Source organism: Athene noctua, chromosome 19 (assembly GCF_965140245.1).
Source record: "Athene noctua chromosome 19, bAthNoc1.hap1.1, whole genome shotgun sequence".
Classification (NCBI taxonomy): Eukaryota; Metazoa; Chordata; class Aves; order Strigiformes; family Strigidae; genus Athene; species Athene noctua.
This window is the reverse complement of record NC_134055.1, coordinates 2,563,872-2,591,750: the sequence shown is the minus strand read 5'-3', so window position 1 is coordinate 2,591,750 and position 27,879 is coordinate 2,563,872. Positions and strand designations below refer to the sequence as shown.

The following is a 27,879-nucleotide window of genomic DNA, read 5'->3' as shown; positions in this document are numbered from 1 at the left end:
GGCGGCGGGGCCGGGCCGGGGCCATGGAGCGCTGGACCGGGCGCGTCGCGCTGGTGACCGGCGCCTCCGTGGGCATCGGCGCGGCCGTGGCGCGGGCGCTGGTGCAGCACGGCATGAAGGTGGTGGGGTGCGCCCGCAGCGTCGATAAGATCGAGGTACCGGGGCGGGGGGACCGGGGGGGCCGGGGGGGCCGGGGGGACCGGGCCCGCGGGCTGCCTGAGGCCGGGGGAGCGTGGGGGGCGGCGGGCCGGGGGGTCTCTCGGCGGTCCCGGCCCCGCAGCCCTGCGGGGGGGCTGCCCTGGTGCTGTCACCGAGCCTTGGGTTTGTTTTTTTTTTTTCCTCCTCCCGGTGGAGCAGGGATGGTTGGTTGGAAGTTGCCCGAGGCGCAGATTCAGGTTTGGGTGTTTGTTTATTATTTTTTTAAATTTTTTTTTTTTTTTTAGCTACCTCTGGTCGAGGTCAAATACAGCATCTGGCTGCCTGACCCTGCGCCGTGAGCAGCGGCTCTGGGCTGGGAAGGGTTTAAGGGTAACGTTGAACCCCGCTCAGGGTGGGGTGTAACGTCCTTCTGTCCGCACGCCAGGACTCGGGAGACGGGCCGCTTTTATGAAATAATGCTAAAATAGGGTCTCAGCCCTTTAACGAGCTGTTTACCCCTAGGACAAGCATCTCTAGAGCCAGGTCAAAAACCTCACGGCGTTGGCTTAAAACTAGATGCTTAAATCACTCCTGTGGGACCCTTTTTTGTAGTTGGACGTGTCTGTAGGTTTTCCCTCGCAATGGCACGGGCTAAAGCTTATTTACTTTTTAGGGAGTTTCCTCTGAGGGAGGAAAAAAGTTATAGTCAGTTTAAATATTGTCAGCCGGTTGTTTGGTACCTGCGGAGGCAGAGGAGATCTGTATGAACATCCAGCGTTCGTATTTCCTTAGCAAAGGTGATAAGCACTTACGATGCACAGTTGACCACATGAAGAATAAATTGTCCAAAGAATCACAGAAAACAAGGCTTGACATTGCTGCCGTTGCCGAGAAGTGGGGTTAAATAAAGAAACACTCAGAAGAAACAAAACTTTTTCCGTTCTTCATCACGAATCAGACAGATAGCACTTGCAGAGGGGACAAAATACACCAACGTGACTTATTTAACCGTCCTTTGGGGCTTGCTTCTAATTCTGGACTTCCCAACGTTTTGATAGTGCGGGTCACAGGGAGAGCCGAGCTCTCCGAGGGCTTTCCCACGTGCAGCTGACGGTGTTTAATGTACGTCCCTAGCCTGGCTTCGTGAGGCTCTTGTAGCCTCATGCTACCTGGTATCGGATGCTGTAAAGGATGCTGTTGTTTCCCATTCCCTTCCAAAAAGGACAGAAAAGCCATTTCCAATATTGCCGTTTCCGATATTGCCATTTCTTTGGATTTTCTTTTGAAATCTTTTGATTTTCTTAGTAAAGAAACTCAGTGAAACTTGCATTTTCCTTCAGTGCTGCAGAGGAGTTTCCTTCCTTTCTGAAGCCTGAAAGCCTTCCTTTCCGAAACTTTTCTGGTGAAAATACAGTACAGATTTAAGGAAGAGCAGACTTTTAAAGGCTTTGCCTTTTTGTTTGAGCCTGCATGAAATGCAATCACATTTTCTACGGGTGATTTATCTGCGTTGCCTGGTACACACGTGTACTGAGCAGTGCTGGCCGGTCGGCATCTTCCAAGTCTCTCGTTACTGTTGTGTTTCCAAACCTGGTGTTTAACACCGCAGCTAACGTTTGTCCCAGCTTTATTCTTTCCCCCGTCCTCTCGAAGGACCGAATTGTGTTTGCAGCGCGTGGTCATTTGTTTTGGTAGGTGTCTGGACTGCGTTTTGTTCCACTGCTATTCTGGTTTTATTTCTTGTGAAGCATGTTTCCTTAAAGAGGAAGAAAATCCCAGAGGTGCTGCTCGCTCGGGGAAGGGAAGGTGGTGGAGCGTGAGGTGGCCCAGAGTCGCTCTGGGAACAGCTCCGTCACCTCGGACTGGCTGCCAGGGACTCTTGTGTCGGCACAGATGAGGCTTCTTACCAACCCCTGCCATGCCTTCGGAGCAGAGTTGTTTATGATAACTAAGCTTTCCTCCAGGAGTTTCACCATGCGGGTTTTTTTTCTTTTTTTTAAAAAAAAAAAAAAGGAAGATATTCAGGCTTCAAACTATTGAGCTCACACTGGGACTTGGGACTTTGGACGTGGCTGTAAGGAGCCATCTGGAGGAGCGGGAGCTGGCGCGGTGTGCGGGGGATGAGGGGGCTCTGTCTGGCAGCCCGGCCCCGTCTCGGGAGCTGCCGGGGTGCTCCTGCCCGCTGGAGGGGGTTCGGATGCTCCGGGCCGTGGGAAGGCAACGGGAGGGTCCGTGCCATCGGCGCTTCGTGACAGTGTCGTTACCTTGATTAGTTATTGTATAACCAGATCTATCCACAAAGTACGCTCATCTGTTCTCTCCGGCTGCTGATTTTCCAAGTCGTGGCTGGTCGGGAGCTGGAGGACGCGGGGGGATTCGAAGGATGCGCTAACTCGGGGAGAGCAGCCTAAGGGGCAGGATGGGGGAAGTGATGGTGTCAGGGCTGGGGCACGGTGGTGGAGGGACGAGAGGAAATAAATGTGAAAGAGCTGAGGGCTTGGTGTTGCCAGATGTGAATAAAGGAGAGGTTAGAGCATTGCGGCCGTAATTGCTGCAGGACAAATCCTGTTGCTGTATAAAAGGGAATAATTTGCTAAATACCCTGTGGATAACAGTGTACAGGTGAGCGAACCCCCAAAATAAATCAAGGCAGCTTGAAATGGAATGAGTGCAAACGGTGCAGTTTAAAACCAGGAATCAGGCATACAGTCCTCATTTTGTAGCACAAAAGCATATGTTTTCATTAATGCCATGCACTAGTCATCCATTTTAAGGTAAAGTGGCTGCAGCCACTCTAGATGGTGGTTTTATAACCTACTGTAAACTGGTGACTGAAAGAGTATGTTGTCTTGTGGGGAATTTCACTCGGGCAATAAATGCTATGTCAAGATTTCTTAATCTCTTGAAAGATCAGATAAGGGCTTGAGGCAAGATAATGAAGGAATTGCAAAGTTGTGGTTTTGGTATTAAACCTGTGTCACGACTCCAGTGCTCTTTATTTGACTTTTGAAATAAAAATGTTAATGGCTTACAAAACCTGTGCAAGTTTTTTTGTGGGTGGGTTGTTTTGGTTTTTTTTTCCCCTCCACTGGCTCTCTAGAAAAGCCTCGCACCCGACTTGCCTTGAGTGAGCGCTCTGGCTGACTTCAGTGCTCTCGTTTCAAAATTGGATTTGATTTTTCTTTTGTCACATCTTTGTGTGTCAGGCATGGCCAGCGCAGGCTCCGGCGGCCGGGTTTCCGCTCGGTAATCGTATCTGGCTGTGACCCTTTAAACCGCGGGGCTGACCCTGCTGCAGTCCCTGCTCACAGGCAGCCTCGTGTTCCCCGCTCGTCCCTCCGCTCGCGTGAGTGGACGCTCCGTGTGTGTTGTCCAACAGTAACTTTTTTACAGTAGTCAGATTTCGAGGAATAAAATATGATTAAAATGGCTGTGTTTGACTTTAGGGTGCCAGGAGATAATTTGGGTTGAAAGCTTGTTTTAAATGAGAAGCCTGGAGGTACTAACAGCTGTCGTAGACTTTCTGGCACGTGCTCTCGCTGAGTGTTTCCTGCTCTTCAGATACCTCCACGCCTTCCAAGTCGGGAGCGAGCGTCAGTGCTTTAATGAATTAGCCAAGAGTTTTCAGCAGCCTGTAGGACCCGGCTTTGGTGGAAGCTGCTCCCTGTTAGGTGACCACCTTCACAGGGACCCCCTCGCTGATCACTTGGGTCTCCAGCCTGCGAGACTTGCTGGGATTTAATGACTTGCCACAGCTTAGCTGGTACTCCAGCCACTCCATCCCGGCCATACCCTGCTGTAGGGTGGCCAGGGGCATAGAATCACAGACTGGTTTGGGTTGGAGGGACCTTTAAATATCATCCAGTGCCACCCCCTGCCCCGGGCAGGGCCACCTTCCACCAGCCCAGGTTGCCCAAAGCCCCGTCCAACCTGGCCTTGAGCCCTTCCAGGGAGGGGGCAGCCACAGCTTCTCTGGGCAGCCTGTGCCAGGGCCTCACCCCCCTCACAGGGGAGAATTTCTGCCTTAGATCTGATCTAAATCACCCCTCTGTCAGTTTAAAACCGTCACCCCTCATCCTCTCCCTACTCCCCTGATCCAGAGTCCCTCCCCCCGTTCCCGCAGCCCCTTTCAGCCCTGGGGGGCCGCTCTAAGGTCTCCCTGGAGCCTTCTCTCCTCCAGCTGAACCCCCCAACTCTCCCAGCCTGTCCTCACAGGGGGGCTCCAGCCCCCCCGAGCATCTCCGTGGCCTCCTCTGGCCCCGCTGGAGCAGGTCCGTGTCCTTCTGCTGTTGGTGCCCCAGAGCTGGACCCAGCCCTGCAGGGGGGTCTCACAGAGTGGAGCAGAAGGGGAGAATCCCCCCCTGGCCCTGCTGCCCACCCTGCTCTGGGTGCAGCCCAGCACACGGGTGACTTTCTGGGCTGTGAGTGCACGTTGCTGGCTCACAGTCAGTTTTCCATCCACTAACACCCTGAAGTCCCTCTCCTCAGGGCTGCTCTCAACCCACTCCTCGCCCAGCCGGGGTTTGTGCTGGGGATTGCCCCGGCCCATGGGCAGGACCTCGCCCTTGGCCTTGCTGAACTCCATGAGGTTCACAGGGCCCCACCTCTCCAGCCTGTCCAGGTCCCTCTGGGTGGCACATCCCTTCCCTCCAGCGTGTCAGCCACATCTGTCACTTATTTTTGTTGGGGTGGTTTTTTTTTTTGTTTGGTTGGGGTTTTTTTTAATTTTATTTTGATTCAACTCCTTCCAAGTGTTGTTAATTCATCACTTAGAGCAGACTCCTCCGGAGAGGTGCGGGAAGTCAGCGGGCTCCTGCATCCTTCACATCGCTGCTGGAAACAGCTGAGCTGGCAGGGTTGTGGCCTCGGGTTGGAGTGTCCAGAGCTGTGTGACTCCACTGTGCCGGCTGCCTCGCCTTGTCCAGCTCGCCCCGGGCTCCTGCTCTGCAATGGGAACACGTTGTGTCTGTTGTAGCCAAATAGCAAAGGGCTCAACTTATCCCAGGAGACCCACAAGCATCCCCAGGAGCAGCGGTACCTGGCTGCTCTGCCCAGGGGCAGGATGTTGGTGGGGGAACCTGCTGCCCTCCCAGATCAGGGCCTTCAGGCGATGGCCTGCTTCAAGGCATTGGAGAGATTTAATCATGGATATTGTATTCTAAAAAATATTATTTTTTTTCTTTGTTGGGGTGTGGAGAGCAAGCTGTGCAGGAAGCAATAAACATGGTTTAAAATACAAGGTTTAACAGATTAATTCTAATGCATTGGTGACAGTTATTGATCAAAGGTAACATTTATAACCAGGGACTGCATTGTCAAGGTTAGATCTTGCTCAAGAAATAGCCTTTGATAAGCTGAGCTATTGATTGCAGGCTGGAGCGGTCTAATCTCTGAAGAGGTTAGTGCTCTCTTCGTCAGGCAGCGCTGTGGCGGTGTGGGAGGAGGAAGAAGTAGGTGAGCCTTCCTCATGGGAGCCGAGCATCCCCAGCAGCCATTTGTGGGCCAGCTGATCACTTCACTGGGCTGTCTGGGCCTTAAGGTGCAAGGGAGGCTCTCGACCCCTTCGGCGTTCCAAGGCGGTTAATTAATGGCTAAATGGTTTCGTAGTACCCGAATGTGGAATTTAATGACGTTGCGTGCAGATCACGTTGATGGCTTAGAGGTCAACTGGTTAAAATTTTGGCCTCCTCCAGTGGGTGCCTTGTCCGTGGGGTCGAGCTGTGGATGTCCCTGGGGTGCTGGGTGTCCACGGTGGGGTCTGTCCCTCACCCCTACAGCCAGACCGGGTTTCCCGGGGCGTTCCCGAAAACACGGGTTTCACCTCTGTGCCTGTGTTGTCTTAATCTTGTGACTTAAAGCAGCGTGCTCATGGCTGAAGGCAAGAGGTGTGACTTTTGGTGCCTGGCTCTCATCCGCCGGGCAGCCTGGCCCACAGGCTCTGGGGCTCCCATCCTCCCTGTGCCCAAGGTGGATGAGCTGCTGTCCCCAAACACTCCTTGTGGACATCGTTGCTGCCCATCTCCCCTTCTGCTGGACCCGTCACGCTCCCAGCATGCAGGCTGCAAAGCTGCTGGGCTGTGCAATACCCCAGTGAATTCCTTTTTGAAGGCAGAAGGAGCAGTTTCAGGCAGGATAATCCAAAGGCACAGTCCCCTGTAAATGGATGACCTTCAGAATCTCCTTGGCCTCTGGAAGGGCTTGTTTTGTGTTTGGCGAAGGCCTTGCCTCGGGGTGGTGGGTACTCAAGGCCTCTGAGGTGCTTTTATTGCCGTTTGTCCCTGACCAGATCCTTTCCTGATAAATATGAAAGAGATCCCATAATTGCTGTCCTGAGTAGTGGGAACAAATGCTTCGTTGTCCCAATGGTTTTCCTCAGCCTTGAAGCTCAGGAGGTGCATGGGGGAAGGGTTGCTTTTAAACCAGGTTGGATTCATCCTCCTTTCCCCCAAAACGTGCTTTAAAAATGCTTTATTACAGCAGCCTCCCTTCTCTGCTTCTCTTCTGTTCCCTCTGGCTTTGTAATAGAGCAGCGATACTGGGGTATGTTGTGCTCGCAGCCCTAAAAATAAGTAATTGAGGCTTTCCTGGGATTTTTGGAGATGTGGTGGGGTGCTTGTTCTGCCTCTGCCTTGCTGTTTAACTAGGCAGATCAGGTCGCTGTCCTGTGCCTCAGTTTCCCCAGCTGCTGCCCTGGGGAGGTGGGGGAGCTGTACGGGAGCAGCATTGAGACACGGAGTGGGGTTTTGCCCAGTGTTTTGGGTTTATGGTGAGTGTCCCAGGGCAGGGAGGTCTGGATGCAGCCAGCACAGTGCTGGGGAGTAAATATGATAGTGGTTTTTCTAGGGCTTGTTCATCAAGGCCCACAGAAAGTAGCGGCTGTGCTACCTTAACCCTCGCTCCTGCCAGCATCTGTGTGGGAAGCGATAATGGTAATTTCCTGCCTGACAATATCATTATTTTGCCTCGGTCGGTTCTGGGTGGGTTTACCCCCACCCTGGCTCTATAGGTAACACGGGAGCAGGGTGCTTGCAGGAGCAGAGGACCCGCAGGATCGGCGATCTTGCTCCTTCAGCCCGACTTTTCTCCCAGTTAGGCTCGTGCAGATCAGCTGCGGCAGGGATTAGCATCGGCGTGGATGCGGGTGGTGCTGAGCCGGCCCTGGCCGCTGGCGCTGGTACAGATGTTTAATCGCGGCTGGGAGCTCTGGTCCCCGCGGTGGCGCTGGGGCGCGGGAGCCTTCGGTGCGGGTTGTAAATCTGCGGCCTGTTAAAATTCAGGACCCGTCATCTGAATTTTAGTTCTGGGGAGCACTGGGAGCCGGTCGGGGGTGGGTTGGAGGCCTGCTCCTCTCCCAGCGTGCGTTAATCTGTCTTTTCAGAAGAGGATTCGCTGAGGATTATAGGGGAGCTGATGAGGCAGAGATGTGCGGGAGCGCGGCGCTCGCCCTGCCCTCGCAGCACGAACACTTGCTGCTGTGGGGATGGTGCTGGGGGAGAGCGGGAAAACACCCAGCGAGAAAATCCAGGGCTGTGCTGTGGGGTGTGGAGAGGAGAAAAGGCCGATCTCGTGCTCTGATGGTGGGGACCTGCTATTCTGGAACAGCTCCGGGTGACAGCGGCGGGCGCTTGGTGTGTTGTGTCGCAGGGAGGTGTGGGGCTTGGCCAAGCTCCCAGAGCGCAGCAGCAGCAGTCGATGCTCAGGTCTTCCTGGGCCCCCAAGCTCAGAGCTCACAGCGGTGGGTTATCATCTGCTGCTTCTTTGTCTCACAGGCAGGGATGCTGGGGCTGGGAAGGGGGAAAAAAGCCCCTTGGTGAGGTTGTGACAGAGCTGGGAACGGGTCCTGGCTGTCCTCAGGAGTGCTCCCGAGTTTCACCCACAAGGTACGGTGATACACTCAGTTACAACACATGTGATTCAGCGTGGGCATGTGCTGATGGTTTCCATGGACCTCTGATCACACCCTAGATCTTCAGGGTATTGCCAGGCATCTCCACCTTAGGTGGAGTTTGATTTAATTAAAATAAATGAGTAGGGTTTTTTTCGACTCCCTGAGCATAGTGGAGGTGTGCTCGCCTGCGGTGGAGATGACACAGAAGGCATGTGCCGTGATCTGAGGGTGGCAGGCTGAGGCTGAGGCTCGGTTCTGCCCTCGGCGTGGTGTGTTTGCAGGTTGCCTTGGAAATCCGTGTGTGAACGGGCGACATCCAGCCTGCGACACACGGACCGTTGGGTCTGCTCTGTGCTGGCACTTGGGCGTCCCGGAGCTACGTGGTCTTTGAACCCTGCAGCCGAGGGCTGGTGGAGGACCACGGGTGGCTGCGATACGGCAGCTTCAGTCCTCGTGAGAGTACTGGGGTATTTTGAGGGAGGAAAGCATCTACGTGCCTGGCTGCGTGGGAACCTGTTTTATGCATGTTGGAGCTGAAGAGCAGGCAGGCACCTATGATGCTTGTTTTAGGATAGTCATACCTCAGAATAAGCAAGAGATATTGCTCTAATGAGCTGTCATCGTAGGAGCAGTGTATTTCCTCCTCCCCCACGCCAGCCCGTAGCAACGTGATCTGAGCAAGCAGTAAAAAAAAAAAAAAAAAAAGAAATTAAAATGCCTTCAGCTTTGATGTAAGGAGCGATTGTTTGAACGACTTAAGGTAGCAGGGGATGTTCAAGGCAGTGTAAATGGGGTGATTCGGCTTGTGAGTATGACAGTGGAAAGTCAAAATTAAGCGAGCTAGGAAAAAAATAATCTTGGATGTTTAACTGCTGGAAAAGTGCAGGGAGGAGAGAGGGCTTGGAAAAAAAAAGCAGCGTGAGTCTGGAGCAGTCTGGGAGGACAGTTGCCAGTACCGGGACGACGTGACCGCTCGGGCAGCCCCTTGCGTGGCCGGGAGCCTGGCTGTGGTGCTGGGAGTGGGACCAGCTGAGGGGCTGCCGTGGGCCACCCTGCACCCACGGGCAGGAGATGGCCCCTACAGAGCTGGTGGGTGGGTTTGCTGGGCAGAGGGCAGGTGCAGTGTTGATGCTCAGTGTCCAGAGCCTGGGTCGCATCCAGGAGACATCCCGGGCTGCTGACGCCGGGCATCCGCCAAGATGTAGCTTTGCACGGAGTCTGGTAAATCGTGGCAGCTCCACGGGCGTGAGGAGCCCGGTGGGAGGGAAGGCTGCTGTGCTCTGCTCTGCTCTGCAGCCCTGATGGTGACCACGGTCACAACTACCTGGCTGGGACTGTTACCCCTGTTACCTCTCATCAGTCTGCTTCTGGCTGCTGAAAGTTGATAACCAGTAAAGAGGTCCAAGAGCTTCCCCAGGGTTTTATCCCCTTCTCCTCCACAAAATGAGATCTGGTTTGTCTGGGCTATTTATTACATGAGCACTGATTCTGTGTGTTACCTGTGACTCTTTGCAAGGACAGCAAAGTCAGTACGTTTGGGTGAAAAAACACATACAGGGATTTAAATTTTGTCCCCGTTTTGATCGCTTTTTCTTTTGCCTGGGCCAGGAGGTGGGTGGGTTTCTGGAGCGGTGGGAAAGATTCAGGCTGCTCTAGGAAGGGGCTCATTGTGAATATCTCCATTTTACAGGTGGGGAGACAGCTCTGAGTCTTGCTCGTGGTCCCAGAGCCCACTGTGGAAATAAACCCGTCTAGTGCTTTATTCACTATATAGCTCTTCCTCTATTATGCTTTTGCAGTGGTATTAAATCTTAATTAAAAGAAGCTTCAAACTTGCCAATCAGTAAAATGAAAGGATTTGTAAGTCCCCAGTTTTCCTTCACAACTGTGATGCCGTTCGTTAGGGTTTTTCTCCTTCATTTCCTTTAGATAGCGAAAGTAATTGGGGTGACTTTGGTTTCTTTCCAGTTGGTTTCTTGGTACAGCTATGTATTTAAGCATAAGCTAAATCAGTAGGATGCAAGTACCTGTGATGAATGGCAGGTCAGATTAAAAATTACCTAATGGTTTCTTCTGGCTTTAATCTCTCTGAACTAAATGTGTCTGAAGTTAATAGGATGGTTTGCCAAATAAAGCCCTACGTGACTCTCTTCTTTTTTTCCTCCCCTTAAGAGTCCCTTTAAATGTTTATATCAATTAGTTTTGTGAAACCATTTCACCAAGACTGAATCTAAATGCATGGCACTGTGCCCTTTCCAAGAGTCGTAGGCACAAAGAGCATTAACCCCTTCTTGGGAGAGCTGATGTATTCTTAACATATGGAAAACGTCCCATAAATGTGAGGTATCCTTTTAGACCTTTAAAAACAGACAACTATCTGATATATAGTAAGCATCATGACCAGGTATTCTTCTTTGTCTTTTTTACACGTAGGTGGGTGTTGGGTGCTTTTTTACGTTTGCTCATGCATTCATCCAACACCACTGGAAGCTGAGATAAATCAATCAGGGATGTCAGTGGAAAAAGTGGTGCCTAAGCAAGAGGCACATCGCAGCCCACGTATCTAGTACATGCCGCTGTGCTGGCTCACCATATCACACGAGTAGGTGAGATGCCCATGGTGGAAAGCCAGTCTTTCACGGGTTTTCACGTTACAGAACTTGCTGGGGACTATGTTCATGCTGGGAAGTGTACTGGAATTACAGGGGCATGGGCTTGCAGCCATGGCAGTTAATGGCTCTAGGTTAAATGTTTTAATGCATAGGGTATCTATTTCTTCTTTATGTTGCATTATCCCAGTTTATACCAGTAGCTGTAGCACCTGACTGCCCATTTCCGAGCATCCAGTGATAACACTGTGGTACAGAGATGCTCAGGTCCTGTTCCAGATCTTCATCTTCCACTGCTGGAGGTGCACTGGCCCTTGTCTGTCTTGGTGTTGTATTATGTAGGCACTCTCAAGTTGCATATGAAATCTGGAAAAGCTTTTTTCTTTTTTTTTTTTCCTCTCCTTGTGCATGTGGTGTGCATAAAGTGAAATGAGCATTAATTGAGCGACTTAACGGATGCTCTAAAAATTATTGCAAGCTCTCTAATTCAGCGAGTTGCTTTACATAAGTCTTCTCTCGCAAACTTGCCCGCGGTTGATGTTTCTTTGAAGAGCCTGTGATGACTCTGTATCTAGAGATGGTTGAAGCACCTTCAGCTCTGCCTGGATGTCAGTGGTGTTCAGCACTTCATTTTCAAAGAGAATTTGTTAACACAAGCGTAGCCTGAAAGATGAAAGGATCCACGTTGAGTCTCATTTGAGGCGGTGAGAAACCAGGCAGGAAGAGAAGGATCTTGAGCAATATTTGATTTCTCTGGTCAGTTGTGGCAGAGAAACCTTTCTCCAAGCGAGAAAGAGCTTTCTTATGGTGTATCTAAGACATAAGCTAAGGAGACTGACTGGGAAAACAGGATGAACAGCTCCACCACGACAGCCACTGCTGTGCAGAGCACCCTGTGTTTCCTGCTCCTTCATCTGGGTTGCTGTGCTGCAGCCCGTGGTGTTTAGACCCTGTCTGCCTCCATCGAGGAGCTGTGCTGAAAAGTGAAGGGTTTCACCGAATAGCGAAAAGTGACAGCTGAACGTGGAACCAGAGATACTGAACTCGGCATTTCCCTCTGGGCTCTAGATGAGCTTGGCTGTCCTTTCCCATCCGTGCTGATGGGCCCTTCTTCCTTCCAGCCAGCTCTCCTGGCACAAGTCCTCTTTTGGGAGATTCATCCCAATCCCTCGTGCCTGTATTTCTCATCTTTTAAAATCGTCGGTGTTGCCTGATTAGAGTTCAGCAGGGCTGAGTTCCGCTGGGCGGGTTCCTGCCGTCAGCTGTAAGCTTTCCTCCCCGCAGCTCTGGGATGCACCGTGACGCTCAGCCTCGGGGTGCGATGGGTGCCCTGCTTTTGTGTTCCACCTGTGGGTAGGCTGACTTTGACAGCCAGCACCCCGCTTTGCCTGCGATGAGCACTGACACCTGCAGTGAAAATTAGAGGCACCACTGGAAAGATAACTCAGCCCAGCTCTTTTCAAGCAAACTAAGCGTGGCCTGGCAATTGCAGGAGGTGCCAGGACACCAGCCCTCAGCCAAGAGCAAACTAAGACCATAGTCCTGGCTAGGACCTGGTGAACTAGGAAGAAAAAGTGCCAGACCTGAGCCGTGGTACTTTACGAGCAAATACTGAATGGGATGGATCCCTTAGTGGAGCGCTCGAGTTTGAGCAGTGGGATGGAGAGAGCCCTGAAGCTCTCACCTTGGTGCCAGGTTATGAAGAACGTGGCTGAAGGCCCCTTGCCCATTTTTCCCTCCTGTATCTTTGCAAGAACATGACCCCATCCCTGGAGTGGCTTAGCACCTTCCAGCAGCCCTTCATACTGCTTTTAATTTTCTAAATGCTGCTCTTGCAGATTTTTTTTCCTCAACTCTTTTCTCACGTGTGTACTCTGATCTCTAAAAAGTATATATTTTTTCTATTATCAGCACATAATCAACAAGATTGCATGTGTAGCAAAGTGAAACCAGCCCAGGGAGGGTACAGAGAGGTACAATCCAGTCCCAGGGGCACCTTTGTTCTCTGTTGGGCAGAAACATTGTCTAGCTCAGCCCAAGCAGAGCTCTCCAGAGAGCGTGATGCTGTTGGGATGTATCGATCTCCGGGCTGAACTCAGCATGTCCATCCCCTTCTCGTTTGGTGCTGTGAGAGCAATAATAATTCTTGTGTTGCTGCAATGCCTTCACTGAAGTGGTACCCAGGAAGGAGAGCAGCTTCTGGACCAGACTCTTAGACCTGGGCTGGTTTTGGCTTGCGATCTGTGAAAGCTGTGAAAAACAAATCAGAAAAGCTTAAACTCACTGTTCAGGGACTTGGCCCACCTCTGCAGTGGTCTTAGGTATTGAGAAAGGTTGAAAATTATTTATTGAACAGAGCCACGTGCCCGCAAGTCATTAAAATGAACGTGCTTGGGGTGCAGGGAGGGGTTTGGAGGTCCTGGCTTGTCTGTCCCTCTCCCAGTGAGGATGCTCAGCCCTGCTCTATGTAAAACTCGCCAAAGAGAAAGTTGGTCACCAAAAAAGCCACTGGTGAAGAGCACACTTTATGATTTGGAGTTGGGAGCCAATTCACATCTTCATGTGGATTTTTTTTTCCCCTTTTTGGACTTTGTGGCATCTAACGGAGTTGCCAGCCCTCCTTGTTACCCCGAGGCATGTGGCTGTCCTGCGTTGTGCTGACCAGGGAGCAGGGACCCAATTCTAACAAAACTTCAGGAATCAGAACCCGCAGGTTTCCTGGGTGTGCTGGCATCTGATCTGTGGGATGGCAGGCGTTGGGGGCCAGCTGGGTGGGAGCTGGGCCTGTGCTTTGCTCTGGCATTCGCCAGGTCCCGTGGTGTTTGTGAACTGCTGCAGTGCCACGAGCAGTCCTGCCAGCCTGCACCAGGGGAGCAGGTGCCGTCCTGTCTCTGATTTTTTTTTTTTTTTCCTCTTTCCACTTTCCCTTATGTTCCATGGTTTGTTTTGTTTTTTTCTTTTGTCTAATGTTCGTTTCAGAATTTGGACATCGGGCTGGCTGACAAATGTTTTGGGGGGGCAAGTCTGCCCCTGGGGCGGATGCTGGAAGACCAGCTCTGCTAAGTGAAAGGGACAGGGCACCCTGGGGCTCGCTCGCCTCCCCTGGGAGAAAGACACCTTCAGTGCTCTGGTTTGTCACTCCCACTTTCATGGGCGCGAGCTCTGTCTGAGGCCAGCGTGGCTCTCCAGGCTCCTCCCCACGTCAGTACAGGTGGTGGAGCTGGTTCCAGCATCTGCCTTCTCCAAAATGTGGGAATTGCTCCATGTGTCTTCCTGGAGAGCCAGGAAGGGCTGGGCCAGCCTGGGAGGTGATGCTGCACATCACGGCAAGAAAAAAAGTCAGCATCCCTCCAGTGCGAGCTTCCCGGTGGTGGTTTGGGTGGCCCTGGGTGCTGCTGCCCCGGCTTCCCTGAGTCCTTACTTGTGGCCAAGGCTGGGTGGGCTCCGGGGCCGTTGCCGCGCTCCGAGCTCGGATGGAGCTGGGTTGTTCCGCAGCCGCTTTCGTGTGCGGTCACCGTCCGGTGTCCTCTGCTTCCAGGCAGGCATGTCCTGTGCTGGGCCTCGCTCCTCCTTCTACAAACGGCTGTGAATTGCAGGCCTTGGCATGCAGGGAGGAGCCCGAGGAGTGGGAAAGCTGCCTCTGGCAGGAGGAGAGCTTTATTGCACCCGCTGAAATGTCACGTTGGCGAAACCGCCGTGAGCGACGGCGTTCGAGTGATTTGGTGGACGTTTGTAGCCAGAGTCCATCTCTCCGCAGAAACCAGACATCACGTGGCTCTCGCCTCGCGCTGGAAGCTGTCACTGTCGCTAATATGACACATCAGAGATGAGATGCTGCTTCTCATTAGCATCAGGGGGTAAAGGGCATCCTCCAGAGGATTTGGTGTGGTGGCTGCCGCGTCATTAACACAGGCAGCCAGCAGCAGCTCTTGGCCTTTCATTTGCTTTATAACATCTAGTCTGATAAAAGATCTGGATGTTTGGAATAATTGTTGGTAATGGCTAATTGTCAGGCATGCGATTGCCATGCCCTTTATCCACGCAGCAGTGGGGCAGCCTTGCAGCCCGGTGCCACGGCAGTATTTATTTGTGTTTTGCCAGCACCTGCTCACCTCGACCTGTATTGCCTGGCGTGATGGATGAGCACAGAGTGTGTCCTCAAGTTTAATAACTTAAAGGCTGAAGTGCTCAGACTCTCATGTATATCGATATTTCTTTTTTCTTAATTAGCATTTACAATGATTCTTCCCCAGTGCCTGCTTTTAAGACAGGCTCGACGGGAAGCCTGCGGTGTTTTATTAGCCCTGGAGTGTGTTTTTAAGCAAATGGCTGGATAAGCTGCTCCACGAGGAGAGGAGGCTGATGGCTGTTTTGTTCCTTTCTTTCTCTTCCCTAGAAGTTGGCAGCCGAATGCCAGAGTGCTGGCTACGCGGGGACCCTCATCCCATACAAGTGCGATCTCTCCAACGAAGAGGAGATCCTGTCCATGTTCTCCGCCATCAAAACGCTTCATCAAGGAGTTGATGTCTGCATCAACAACGCGGGGCTGGCTCGCCCGGAGCCCCTGCTCTCAGGGAAAACAGAGGGCTGGCGGACGATGATAGACGTGAGTAGTGTCACTGGGAGAGCGGAACTGTGCTAGATTTTTATTTCTTCTGGCTGCCAGCAGCATTGTCCCCATGTACTTATTTCATGTGTGCAGAGCTCAGGACCTGCTTCTCATCTGGCTCTGACATGGCCCGGGTTTGATTGGGAAGTGGAAAGACATCGTGCACTGCTGAGCCACGTGCCTTCACCTTGGAGTAGGAAAACATTCGATACCTTCAGTAGCATTTTTTCCTTTCGCTCAATGGCCTTCTAAATGGTGATGAGCCTCACTGGGTTTTTTTTCTTCAATAAAATAGGAAATTGAATGCCAAGCATTGGCTTTTGTAGCTAATCCTGTTAGTGATAGCAGTGGGTTGTAAAATGGGCAGATTCTTTTTGTTTTAAAAAGCTGTAATGCTTTTTGTCTTTATAGCTTAATTTTCTGCCCATAATCTGGTTAGAGCTGGATGTGAACAAGGCAATTTCATATGCTGAACAGGGAGTTTGTGCAAATCGTCCATGCCATTTCCCAACAGTGCTTCTCCCTGGGTGTTGCTGTCCTGAGGTGCTGCTCTGCATCTTTCTGGAACTTCACCATCTTTTGTCGTTACGTGGTGGCCCTTTTCTGCACACAGCCACAGCTGTGGGACCCCGGGCCAGTCTGCGTGCCCTTGCAATGGCCCTTTTGTACTGGCTTTCCTGCAGCTCGGGCTGGTGAGATGCTGAAACAGGAGCTGTTCATGAAGCTGGTTTTCCCCTCCTGTACTTTTGTGCATGAAAGCGTTATCCTCATAGGAACAGGAGTCGAACTCATGGCTTTGAGTGAGCCCTGTAGCACCTCCAGCAGCTATGAGAGCTTGTCCTAGTGCAGGAAGAGACGTGTCTATTTGAAAAGTTGCTTGAAGCTGTAGGGTTGGGGCTGCTACATCTGACAGCGAAGTCAGCCGGGATCTGTCGGCTCCTGCAGCAGCCGGTGGCTGTTCATCCAGCAGTAGCTTCAGGGGCTGCGTAAAGCAAAACAGAGGGGCACATGGAGGCCTCGGGCTCCTGCTGCCAGGGCAAGAGCTGCCATCTCCTGACTAATTAAGTTCTTGTTAGGATTTTGGCCGCTCTGCTGGCTGCTGTGACTGCAGCCAAAGTAAGCTCAGCTCAGCTTTGTCTGCCCAGCCAGGCTTTTGTGGGTTGCCCAGCCTGGGTCACTGCACAGCCGCATCTCCCAGTCCCCGGTTGCCATGGAATCTTTAAAGAAAATTAAGTGAAGTGTAGCTGAGACTGAGCTGGTGTAAAGCAGGGCACTTCCCAGCCTTGTCTCACCACAAGCCTGGCCCTGTGGGTCGCCTGCGCCTTGTAAACTCCTTGTCCTGGTCGCTGTGACTGTGCCTTTTGTGGATGCCCCTGTGGATGCTGCGTGTGCCTCACACTCATTTGTCTTTGTTCTTCTGACTTTTTGTTCTTCATAAGGTGGGCAGGCTGCAGGGGACGCAGGTTTTGCCAGCTGAAGGCCTGTGCCCTCTCCGTGCTCCCTTCCCCAGGTGCTCAGGTGGGAGCGCTCCCTTTATCTCACCTTCCATCGCTTTTAGGGAGAAAGATTTTGGAACGGGGATTGTCCTGTACGACATGCTCCAGTGTTGGTATTTAGTGAGTCAAAGTTTGGGAGCCTGTGGGGTCCCTCTCCTCGTGGGTGCTGCCGTGTGCACCTTTCGGAGGTGTTTCAGGGTGATGGATGGGGTGGGAGGAGAGGCAGGGTGGTGACTTCACATGGGCAGCATTAGAAAACCAGGCCAGGGACGTGTTTTATTCCCAGAGGTGATCTGTATGGCTCTATCTGCGCTCATTGCTTGGTAAAACTGCTGCTGTAGCACTGGGAACACTGAGACACCCAAGCTTTCTTCCTGTACCGGCAGATTTTTTCCTCTCTCCAGCTTCCCCAGCAGCTGGTGGGCTTGCTCTTGACTTGTGTGTAATTAAATAACATTCACACCTCTAACGCAAAGGTGAAGCCCTGGGATACTCCAGAGCCAAACGCTTCCCCCACCTCAGCCTAGGCAGCCTGACAAGCCCGGGCTTTCTTTTTAGCCTGCCGGTAAGCGGTAGAAATAGCTCAGGGTTTTTCCTTTCACTCTGTGCCCCTGTTTTGTGGCTGCAACCTCCCTGCCTGGAAATACTCTCCACGCATGCCGTGGCCGTGCAGGCGCTGGTGTGGCAGTGGGGACTGGGGAGGGATGTGCAGAGACAGCGCTCTCCCCACTATGGCAAGCCAGCCCCAGGGAAACACTCGCCAGGCCCATTTCTCTGACATGCTCTGAAGCTCTCGGAGGGTCAGGACGGGGGAAGGTTGCCAGCACCTTTCACGGGCCACTGGGCTTTGCAGAGCTGAGCGGGAGCAGGGAGGCTTCTTCCAAAGGTCTCTCGGAGAAAGGTGTTAGAGAGCAGCACCAGTCGAGATGCTGTTGGAGAGTTTCAGAGTGCTTCTGGGCTGCTAGACAGGAAAAGTTTCTAAACAGCCATCGATCTATTGATTTAGGAGGCATTAGGGCCTTAAATTAAAGGCATTTTTTTCCTTTTGGCAAATCGATTTTTGTTTCCATGCATTTTTTATGAGCTTTGAGGCTCTGTCTCCTTCCAGGCTCCCCTCTCAGTATACCTATTCCATAAAATTTCTTGCTACACAGCTAACAGTCAAAATCATGTTATCATTTACTTATTCCTCCTCTTTTTCTGATGTTCCAGCTCCTTATTGTCTGCTGTTTATTCCCCAGGGAGGAGCTGCTTCTCCCTGGGCTCCAGGAGTCTCATGTTTAGGATCGTGTCTCCGTTGCTTTACAGCAGCGCAGAGCCCAGCCAGGAAATTCAGTATGTGTGCAGGAGGGAGCCTGGCAGGCAGGTTCTGAGCCCATCATCTTTTGGTTCACAGCTTCCCCCTTTTTCTCTCCACTTGTTTGTGTGGTTGTGCTTGACACGAGGCTGGAGCAAAGTCCTCCAGCTGTCCCCAATCCGCGCAGGAGTAGCCAGGGTTGGGTGCTGTGTACACACTGACTCCAGGCTCTGGGATTTGAACGGCTCCTTCACGTTTTACCTACTGACCTTTACAGTCAGGAATTCAAGCTGAACTTTCCATTTGCAGCGTTCGGGGCACAAAGGACTGCAGCGCACATCCTCTCGCTCCTCTGGATGCTAAATGGGTTTGATTCTTCTTGGCATTATTCACTGACCAGCAAGGCTCTGTTCTTCTTGCTTTTATATCTCATCGGTGCAGAGATATGTTTTCTGTAACCTGCGTTTTTAAGTGTGCTTAGGAACTGGGATACACATTTTGATGCCTTAGAAAAGGCTGATTCTGGGAAGTGAAATGCTCAGCGCTTCCAGGAACAGGCTCTTTTATGCTCTCCCAACCTGGCAATTGGAACTCATTAATTACTAGAAAATGTGCCGTCGTTGTTTCTGTCGCGTTAGCGCACACCCGCAGCAGCCGCGGACCGGCTGCCTTGTGCAGCACGCTGTGTGCAGGCAGAGCACAGATGTGCTGGCCATCTTTGTAAGGGACCTTTGAACCTTTTGTTCTTAAAATAGGAACGGGGCTGAAAAATGTCTTGTGTGGATATTTGTAACAACGGCCTTTAGATTGTTTCTCGAAGTGATACAGGCCTAAGCCTGGTTCGTTTTCCAGGCACGTTTTTAGGTTCCTGAGTGCCTATTCCATGTTTTGAAATGGGATTTCACCCCAAAATCCTGTGGGTGTTATCAGGAAGAGGCAATCCCAGCTCAGCTGCCTTCCAGCCAGTTGTTTTGTTGTACCAGGGTGTCTTATCGTACAGGCTCTGGACTTTCCCATGTGGCTGTTGATGAGTATCTTGCTTTGCCAGTAGTTGTCAAAATGTTGTAACTCTACCGACGCAAGGAAGCATTGCTCAGCGTGAGTCACAGCGTTGGAGACGGGTCTCAGGCTTTAGGCTGATGTTACCCTCTAGTGGCCTGCGGAGATGGAGTGGAATTGGGGAGCGACCGCACCAAAGACACGGTGCCTGGTGGGTTCAGGGCGCCTGGGGGCAGCAAGAAAAGCGGGGATGCTCCTTGTCACGAAGGTTTTTTATACTAACAGTTGCCCAGATCCATATCTGAAAGGACTGGCTTCTCACTTGGTTAGTAGATCAGACTGGAGTGCGTTACTCCTGCTTTCCTTGCCCACCTTACTGTGAAATCCAAAAGCCTTCAGATGCCCTGCCTGCTCTGGGCTTCAGTCCAGTGCTGAGGTGTCACTTCTGCTGACATGTCTGCTAACTTTCTTCCCTGCACAGCCAAGGTAAATCTTCGACATGGTGCCAGGCAATTTATCTCTGTAGTTCCAGGTATGATGACTGAGGTATCCAGCAGCGACCGTGTGCTCAACCAAAGTGCACTCGGATGAAGATGATGACTCTACTTGTTGTGTTGCCTGGGTACTCCAAGATCAGATAAGCATGCTATTTACCTATCGCCAAGACAAAAACTCACAAGCATGGCCTCTAGTAATGAACAGAGAATAACGACCGAGACAAAAGCAGTGACTGGAGGATCCTTCAGCTGACCCCGCTCGTCCTTTGTATGCTGCTCAGTACTGATATCTCTCAAGTCCATCCCTTTCTGCCTCTTACTTTCTGGTCTCCAAACTAATGTTCCTCTCTCGCATGTCCTTTTGTGCTAGCAAGTCCTAATTAGCCTGCCCCATTCTCGTTTATAAGTTTCACAGCGATGGTAGCCAGCGTACCCTTCGCTCACTGTCCACGTGGTCTTGTTCCTGCTGCTCCTCCCGTTTATAGTTGCACCTGACTTCTGATTCATCAGAAGTTTAGTTCTTCCTCGATATTTCATTCACAGCGGTGGTTTTAGACCCGCCTGGCCTGCTCATTTAGTTAGCAAAGTGACGTGCCATTAAGTAGGACCTGCCAGCGTGTCCTGCTTTGAAATGGTTACAGCCTTTCCAGAGGGCTTCAAGCAAAGGCTTTCCACCTTTCAGCCACTTTTCCAAATCTAAACCACTGTAAATTTGAGCAATTAGCACTGCTGCTGAGGCAGCTTGCTCAACAGTCTTGCACACACCTCTGGGTGCTTTGTATTCCAGCTGGGGGAGTTTCCGTACCTTCGTCTTCCTGGAAACTTTGACTCTGTGTTTTATGGTCAGCAAATGCTCAGGGCATCTGCGCGTTAACGGTGGCACATTGCAGATACAGCTGAGTCTAACCAAGCCACGGTGTGCTGGGAAGTGCTGGTCCAAAGAGCAAGACCCTGGAAAGCTCTGGATCCTGTGCTAAAGGGCTGGATAAACTGCCATGTCCTTTCTTCCTTGGCTTATCCAGTTAGGGCTGAGGAAGATGTCAGTGGACAGTGTGACAGATTTCATATCTGCAGGGTTACTTGCCCACTCTGGCCTTCCCCGTGGCACAATGTGATCTTTGGCTTCATGTGTGCCCAGGGAGCTCTGCTGGCTGTGTGGTTTGCAGTGCCTCTGAGCGCCTGGCTCTCTGACAGGCAATATCTGGGGATTTCCTCGTTAACTACCTGACCTAATTACCTGCTGTTAGTGTCCTATCAGCTGCTCAAACACCGGTGTGCTCAGTGCTGCACAAAATAAACAACCTTGTCTCCTGGACAGAGCGCTGACTGTGGAGAAGCGGGTTTGTTCTCCTTTACTTAGGCCTCTACCCTCACACTTGCCCATAAAATGTTTATTTCTGGCAGAGGCCAAGGCTGTCTCACAAAACCAGGTGTCTGTGACCCCCCTGCCCACACCCCCTGTGACTGCAGCCCCCAGCGTGGTCGCAGCGTGACGTAGGGGGTGCGTACGTGCATTTCCCTCTGTTGGCATCTGCGGGAATTGCTGTGGGTCAGGCACTGGAACCTGCGTCCACGGCTTCAGGTGTGCGGGGGACAAGTCAAAGGGTGCCAGGCAGGGCTGCTGGGCTTAGTTTTTCCTTCTTTTCTCTTCCCTCAGGTCAACGTGATGGCTGTGAGCATCTGCACCCGAGAGGCTTACCAGTCCATGAAAGAGAGAAACATCGATGATGGGCATATTATTAACATTAACAGGTACACAGCGGGGGAAATGGGGGGTCAGCCACGTGGGCTTCCTCCTCCTCGCCTCACAGGGAGGATTTAAGCAGTGGAGCTTTGACCTTGGAGCGCGCTGATGGTGCCCAGGAGGGGTTTTCCAAGGATTGCAATGGCTGATTTTCAAACCACTTTTTTTAACCTCTGCTGGTCTAAATGCAAAAAAAAAACCAACAAAAAACAAAACCTGAACCAGGGAGAAAAGGGTAACGCCAATCACATGCAGTGGTGTAAGGTTGAAGATTAAAACTTCTTGACCAGCTGCAGAAAACAGCAGTGTCAAGAGGTGGTGTGCGTTTCCTGCAGGAGAGGGGAATTCCTCACATAGCCACCATGTCGGTGTCTCTTTCGGTGTTCATTATGGTGGTTGGAATATCCTGTTTTTTCCTTCTCGGGACTCTGCTTGCCTCCCCACCTCTCAGCACGTTCCTTTCTGCTCTCTCCTCAGCATGAACGGCCACAGCGTTGTGCCACAGTCAGTGGTGCATTTTTACAGTGCCACCAAGTACGCAGTTACGGCCCTCACGGAGGGGCTGAGGCAAGAACTCAGAGAAGCAAAGACTCATATACGAGCTACAGTGAGTACTGTGGGCTCTCTTCCTCTCTCCTGCTTTTGTGGGTGGTAGAGAGCTGGCAGGCTTTATGGGGCCGAGGAAAACAGGCGAGGAAATGCAGAAACTGGGAACGTTCAAGTCCTGTGGCCAGCTGTCCCTGGCCACCTCTCTTTCCCAGGTAGAGAGACACTGGGGGCAGAAGGCACAGCAGCAGTGAGATGTGTCAGGGAATAAACTTTCTGCGTGCACAAAGTGGGTGGTTGCTTGCCCGGGAGCGAGCGGGGCTCATGGCAGCAGAGGGATGCAGACAGCTGGGCTGTTTGCTCTCATTCAGAGCTTGCATCTCGGGAGTGATGTGTCCAGAAGTTCATTTGCATTGCAAGCTTTTCCATCATTTTCTTTGCTTCTCTGTCCCTTTGGGGCATGAAGAGGGAAGTACCCATCAGCAGTTCCCTAGAGGTACCTGCCACAACAATCATTAAGGCAAAGCCTTGCTCACTTAAGCTGTTCCCCTAGAAAGAGTGTGGGGAAGGAGAACAATAGAAAGGCGGCTTGCTTTTTCAGTGCTAAAATGTTTTCTCTCCTTTTATTTTTTTACTGAAGGGGAATTACAAATCCTATTAGGATGTGCTCTGCTTTTTTCCAGTGTATATCTCCAGGACTGGTAGAAACAGGATTTGCTTTTAAACTTCACGATAATGACCCTGAGAGAGCTGCTGCAACCTATGAGAGCATTCGGGTAGGACATGGACAAATGGAGACAGAGGGAAGTGGCTTTGATTATAGTTTAACAGTCTCTCCGCTGGCATATAGCACAAGGAACTAGTTTTGCCGAGTGCCCAGTGCTTTCCAGGATGTAATCAGCATCCCCCAAGTCTCAGCACTCAGATTCAGCACTGATTTTTACACACTATGTAGATTTTCATTCCAGTTCCGTTTCTGACTCTCTATATTTTTCTTTTATTTTGACATTCCTGTAAATAAATATCAGTCAGCTTTGACATTTGGCAGGCTATGGCTTCTTTATTGAAAAGATATAATAAGCAAACGTGCCTACACAGGAAGAAATGTGAGAGCATGTTGACTTGCAGGTGGCTAGCACAGGATTTCTTGTGCTTCTTGGGTAATTTTTGATAAGGATGGCAATGCCCGACCTGGCAGAATTCCTGTGTCAGTAGTAAGGTTATTCACAGCAGATGGAGAATTATCAGCACCAGACACGTCCTTTGTTAAATTTTTAATGGATTATTTTTTTCCTGCTTGCTTGCATCTTTTTGACATGCCCCAGTGACACTGTTGAAACCCATTATTGATGGTTAGGAAAGGAGTGCTCTTGTGGTTAACTTTCTGCCCTTTGACTGAGAATCTCTTCCCTGTCTTTCCAGTGTCTGAAAGCTGAAGATATGGCTAACGCTGTCATATATGTCCTCAGTGCCCCACCTCACGTACAGGTAGGCTGTGCTTGGGCCGGGGGACTCCGCGGTGGGTGGCTGAAGGCGGGGAGGGCAACTGCTGCCCTGACATTTGCTAATCAGCGTTGCGGCCGCTGTACCAGCTGCGTGCTTGGCAGAGCCTGGGCTGGGGATTAGCAGCGATCACGTTGTGTTTACCCTCCCCTTACGGCAGCTATGGGATTGTGCTGCTCACGGCCCTGCGGATCCAGCAAAGGCTGCTCTGCCCCCAGAGAAGGGCTGCGCGAGGAGGGAGAACCGCAGGGCTGTGGGCACGCTCTGCCCTTTTGGATGGTGCCATCTGAGATTTGCGGACAGTCTTGCAGCTGGGTCAGGGTCTGCCAGTTGCCAAATAACGTGTTAGTCTCATTCTGCCGAGTGCTGTGCACCTCCCCACGGGTGGTGTGAGGTGCTTGTGCTGCCAGAGGGATTTCCCTCCTGTGAAACAAGAAATAAATGACCGGCTTTGAGCTGGAGCCAGGAGGAGGCAGGAGCAGTGTCAGAGTTTAGTATATGCAACATAAAAGTTTCTATTGCAAAAGCAAGCTTCGGTCATGAGAGGTTTAGCAGCCCCTTGTGTGAACTCTGCTCCCTGGGGCAAGACGTGGCCATCTCGACCTTGGATCAGTTGTGATAGTGGCCACCTTGTCTTAAGAAGATAAAAAAATCCTGCCTGTGGCTTCTGCTTGACCCTCTGTGAGCAGGAGCAAACTAAAGACTCGAACCATGAGAGTTTATAATCAGTGTCATCTTGTACCCTTTTCTGCACGTGTTTGTGCCTATATCCCTTCCCCTAAAGGCAGAGCAGTCACGTACACCTTTATTTCTTTCTAATATCTCAGTTAAGCAGGCTCATTGCTAGTCACAGGAACTTTCTTCATGTGCAGCTTCCCACTGTAATGGTGCAGCCTGGAAGTGCCCAGTGCAGGATTTAAAATTGACTCAAGTGCTCCAGTAAAATCCTATGTTGGTCTCTTCCAGATTGGAGATATACAGATGAGGCCCACGGAGCAGATATCATAGCAAATGAAGAGGACTGTGAGCAGCACCGTGTATCCACTCCACTTCGAACCCTCTGGCAATTTAGGGTGTCGTCAGCTGGCTAGCAACATTTTAATCAAGTACCAAGGATCGTGTTTGAAGAATTCTTTTTCTCTCCCTCTCTCTGAGCTGGTGCTGGTGCTGAGCCAGTTTAAAAAGAAACAGTAGTGGGTCTCTTTCTCCCCCACTCCTTTCTGAAACTGCTTAAGAGGAAAATGTATTTGAAAATAATGCAGGGAAGTGGTTTGTGGAAGATTGTTGTCTCCAGGCTGGTTTATTCTTCCTTTTGCTTTCTTTTCAAGGTTTGTTTGATATTATTTGCTGATGCTGTGTCTGGACATAAGTGGTGCTTGCCAGCCTCGGTATGCTTAGGGTTTTTGAGATTTTCAGTGGATGTCATACATGTATCCATCTAATTTTGGGGTTTATTTTCATCAGATTGATTACTGATGGTAATGATGCATGTGGTATCTTCTACTTCTTTCATACTCCACTGCCCTAAACCCAGCGTACAATCTCACCCGCCTCCCCTCACCCGCCTTTCCCATTCACATGAATCATGCCTGCCAAGTCTGAGGAAGTATAAATGTGTGTGCTTGCTGTTTCTCTTTCTTTCTAGGTAGGTAGGTAAATAGTTGGAGGAAAAGTACCTGTACTTCTGCAGGTTAGAATGATCATCTAAGTGGCATAGTTACAGTAAGAGTGAGTTGTTTGGTATTTTTAATAAAAACTAAATGTGTGCTGTCTTGTGATCACCTCTATCTTTGGTATCATCTCCCAGCACTCTTGATGTTTTTGTATGTGATGTTTGCATGCATTGACACTTTTCTGAAAATACTGATTGGTCTTAGAAAGATGTATGGTGCTGTTTAAATGCTGGTGCTGCTGAGTTGGAAATACTGGAAGTTTGTTTATCCGCAGAGATGTGAACTCGGAGAGAGAGAGAGAGTGAAATGAACCATGCTGAAGCTGTCCAAAACGAAAAGATACTAGTAGGGGCATTTGTCTGTGAAGCAGCCGGTAAAAGGTCTGGTTCAGATCTCGTACTAGTTCTAGGCTGGTGCAGCCCCAGTGTTTTGCTCTGGGTTTATTCTGTCTTGAGGAAGAAGCGAATCAGCCTCAAAGCTGATACGTGCAGACCTGGAGACCACTTGAGTTGTCTTAAGACTCTGGCGGCGTGGCAGAAACACGTCTGGGTGTCGTCCAGCTTGCTGCAGAGCCAAGGAGCTGTTAACGTAGACGTTGCCTTAAGGTTGCAGACTGGCTCCTGCTGCGCTCTGGACTTTCTGTAGTGTTTTGGAAGGGGAACCGTTGGTTTAGGTGGAGCGGGTGTGGTCAGTTGATCGGAGCGAAGGATCAGGAGCCAGAGGAACTTGGGTTGGATTGTTTTGCTTACACCAGTGTAGCTCTGTGGGAGTTCATCTGTGTTACACCACCAGAAGGGAGACCAGAAGTGGGCCACTACCATCATGAGTTTCAACTCCCTATAAAGCCTTGGGCAAGTCACTTTACCTCTCTGCCTCAGTTTCCCCATCTGTAAAATGGGGATAATAATACTTACCTACCTCACAGGGGTGTTGTGAGGACTCACAAACTTTTGTAAAGCACTTTGAATATGAAAAGCGCTATGTAAGTGCTGAGTGTTGATATGAAGTATTATTATTAATTAAATCTTGTGATACATAGAATTCCTTGTGCCAAAGGTGAGCAACTGTAGAAGGATACAAGGAGAAAACTGGTAAAACATTCCTTCACAAATGGCAAAACAAAAGCAATTTGCCCCTTTTTTTCCTCTTTATAAATACATGCTCATGGTGCGTTCTGTCCATTCCTCATCTGTCACCAGTTTCTACTGGCAAGTACACGTAGCCTCATCTCTGGATTTGGCCTTTTAATTTACTGTGAGGGAAATTCATGCCCCGTGGTGAAGCCTTGTTCGACTAATGCACTGCCCTCCTCCGCCTTGCCGAGGCGGTGGCTTTGTGGGGGCTCTGTGCACAGAGCTGGGTCTCACCTGCAGCGTTGTGGTAGATCGTGTCCCGCAAGGAGCAGCCAGTCCAGGTCTGCACGCCGCCAGCGATCCTCACCGCAGCAGAGAGCCTGCGCCAGCTGGGAAAGTGCTTCAGTCTCTGTGCCACCGCGATCCTCAATTCCACCTGGCTAAGGAAGGTTCAAGCAGTGTTGTGCTTTTTTTTATAACACCCCTGCGACGTTCAGCTAGACTTGATGTGAAAACTCCCGGTGTCTTCCGTAGGGTTTCTTTTGCAGGAGCTGGTTGAAATTCAGCAGATGCGCTGTGCGGCGTGTGCCATTTTTTTAAGAGAAGATGGTTGAACTAGACTTGAAGGCCAAAAAAAAAAAAAAAAAAAAAAAAAAAAAATTAGGAACTTCTGAGCAGAAAAAAAATAAGCAGTGTGAGGTTAATGGTTGGACTAGATGATCTTCAAGGTCTTTTCCAACCTTGATGATTCTGTGGATGTGGGCAGCAGTGGTGAAACATCTGAATTGGTGGCTGCAGCTCTGTACAAAGTTAAACAGGTGTTGAAATGCACAGCTGGGGAGGGGCCTACCTTATCTTTCTGCTCTGTAAAAGGAGGCTTTGGAGAGAATTGCTTAAGGGCCTTGAAAAAGGGCCAGTTTGGGTAGTTGCTGCCTGAAAACAACCTCACTGACCTGCAGCCCTGGAAGCCTGTTGGTTTTTTTTTTTCCCTCTCCATTAACATTTGTAACATTTGCAAGTCTATAAAATAAATTTGAAATAATACCCAGTATATTTTTCCATTTCAAATGTGTTTTTAGGGGACAGTTCCTGCTGCCCGTTAACTTCCCACATGAAGCGCGGCCTGTGGAGGGGTTTGTGTGGCCGCTCTGCCTCGTGTAACCTGGTGGCACCTTGAGCCACCTTCCTGGGATGAGATGGGGTTGGCGGCATGACTCTGAGGCATTTAAAAACCCCAAACAGGAGGGTGAACTGTGTAATTTATCAGTAGTTTTCTAATTGTGAACTGTAAAATAAAGAATAAACAGAGAGGCACACGTGGTTCTTTTGTTGTGTATATTGTCATTTTTGTGTTATAATGTCCTTTTTTTACTGTTCACAGCTAAACTTTTGTGAAGAGTTCAAACAGAAACATGTGGTTTTTGTTCTTCGTGAGGAAAAAAACCCATAATTTCTTTCTAGAGCAGAATAGCATCCAGTTGTCTCGCGGATAACCTGTGGAGGTTGGACTCGCCCATCCTTGTTCAAACGAAGCTGCACACACAGGGGTTCACTGAAATCCCCAGGTAGGCTGTTGGGCACGGCTGGGTTTGACTAAACTGTGCAAGGGATGAGCTGCTGCTGCTTGGACTTGGATATTGAACTCTTTCTGTCTCTCGTGCTTGCCTCGAAGCAAGATAGATTATCGTCGGCGTTAACTGAAGGCATTTTTGTTCCCCAGTCCCCTTTCAGCTTGTCCAAGCGCAGAGGCACGTTCCTGAGCTCAGGTTTGCTGATAAGGTTTTTGCAAACTAGTAATGAATAGCTG

General features: G+C 50.6%; 1 protein-coding gene across 1 annotated transcript; it reads left to right on the top strand.

Annotated features, from left to right (window-relative positions):
- Window positions 1-26,685, top strand: DHRS11 (dehydrogenase/reductase 11). Its single transcript, XM_074922738.1, has 7 exons — window positions 1-155; window positions 15,032-15,241; window positions 21,191-21,285; window positions 21,755-21,884; window positions 22,507-22,599; window positions 23,246-23,311; window positions 24,293-26,685. Exons 1-7 carry the CDS (start codon window positions 24-26, stop codon window positions 24,332-24,334), a joined length of 768 nt encoding a protein of 255 aa, XP_074778839.1. The 5' UTR covers window positions 1-23; the 3' UTR covers window positions 24,335-26,685.
- The last annotated feature ends 1,194 nt before the right edge of the window (window positions 26,686-27,879 follow it).

What these genes read in the sequence shown, in the direction of transcription:
- DHRS11 (XM_074922738.1), top strand. Translation starts at nt 24, where the DNA reads ATGGAGCGCTGGACCGGGCGCGTCGCGCTGGTGACCGGCGCCTCCGTG. An exon ending in CATATTATTAACATTAACAG is followed by an intron (nt 21,286 to 21,754) that starts GTACACAGCGGG and finishes CTCTCTCCTCAG; the next exon opens with CATGAACGGCCACAGCGTTG. An exon ending in GTGCCCCACCTCACGTACAG is followed by an intron (nt 23,312 to 24,292) that starts GTAGGCTGTGCT and finishes GGTCTCTTCCAG; the next exon opens with ATTGGAGATATACAGATGAG.